This window comes from Chrysochloris asiatica, unplaced genomic scaffold (genome assembly GCF_000296735.1).
Source record: "Chrysochloris asiatica unplaced genomic scaffold, ChrAsi1.0 scaffold00010, whole genome shotgun sequence".
Lineage (NCBI taxonomy): Eukaryota > Metazoa > Chordata > Mammalia > Afrosoricida > Chrysochloridae > Chrysochloris > Chrysochloris asiatica.
The window spans coordinates 17983777-17985082 of record NW_006408528.1 but is presented as its reverse complement, the minus strand read 5'-3'; the positions used below and the strand labels follow the sequence as shown (position 1 = coordinate 17985082).

At 34.5% G+C, this 1306-nt stretch overlaps 1 protein-coding gene across 2 annotated transcripts in view; it reads left to right on the top strand.

The window, feature by feature from the left end:
• The window catches only part of LOC102831411 (chromosome unknown open reading frame, human C7orf63), a 62395-nt gene that overhangs the window by 24605 nt on the left and 36484 nt on the right, over nucleotides 1-1306 (top strand). For both annotated transcript variants that reach the window (XM_006834312.1, XM_006834313.1), the window contains exon 11: nucleotides 658-874. In XM_006834312.1, coding sequence (XP_006834375.1) covers nucleotides 658-874 — 217 coding nt within the window. The remainder of the gene's footprint in view (nucleotides 1-657; nucleotides 875-1306) is intronic.

Genomic DNA, 1306 nt, shown 5'->3' with positions numbered 1-1306 from the left:
TTATTCATCGTGCCTAGGAAGCCTAAATATAGAGAGGCAGAAATCAGCAGTAACGTTAACTCTTCTAATAGATGTGTGTATGTGTTTGAAAAAAATGATGTAACCAAAAGCATTTTAAGACATTTGTTGTTGTTGTTGTTAAGTAGGTATGCAATTAAGCATGGCTTATAACCTGGCTGACATTAGTAGTATGTTTGTATAAGCTCGATTGTGTTTGGTTGAAAATTAGCTATTATCAGATGTTAGAAAAATACTTACTTTTATTGTACAGATATTATTTTGTGAACTCTTAACTTTTTTGAAAGGGAGGGAGGGGGAGGTATGCCAATGTTTCTCTGCTCCAAATGTTTTATCATAAACAGTAGTGAAGATCTGAGCAGCATAGGCAACAGACTTAGTGCTTATATAAGTATTTGTGTCAGCTAGAAAAAGAGCATAGTCCAGGGAAGAGCATCATGGCCAGCTTGTAAATTTGGAGTTTATTTTGGTTTTCATTTTGCTGTTACTCACTGGTTGGGAATATTTAGGAAGAAAATATTTTTAAATTACCATCAATAAAACTTGGAAGTGTGGATATTTTAGTATTTCGCTTAGACTTAAATAACAGTTCTAATTTTGTTGTTACAAAGGACTATCCTTTCCTTTCCTTTCCCTCAGCTATTGGTTCAGGGCAAGGTGATTTGGGCTTTATTCACGTATGTTAAAAAACCTGAGAAACACAAGATTGTTGACTGGTCTGCAGCACAACATGAAGAATTACAACTACATGCAATTGCCACTTTGTCATCAGTGGCCCCTTTACTGGTAGAAGAGTATATGCTGTGTCAGGGAAATGCACGAGTCCTTGCATTTCTAGAATGGTGTCAGAATGAAGGTGAGTGAAAAGGGAACACTTCAGCAATGTGTACTTAAAGTATAATGATAGATTACTGATGAAAGTGGAATCTAATTCCTGTTAAAGCCTTGTGCCTTATAAAAAAAAAAATCAATTACAGAATTAATTAAAGACCTAAATATGAAAAGCTCAGCTATAAAATTCTTAGTTGAAAACATGGGAACATATCTTTATGGTATCAGGATAGGAAAAAGTTTCTGTGAAGAGAAACAAGAATTATAAAGTTTCTTTTAAAAGAAACAAGCTGTAGCAGGGGTGGAGAACCTTGTTTTCTGCCAAAATTTCTAACATCATTCACAGGCCATACAAAATTATCAACTTAAAAATTTGCCTGCTCTTTTGGTTGCTTGATGATGCATGGAGGGGATTGTAATCATTGCAATGACAAGAAGTATGATAGGATGAATGTAA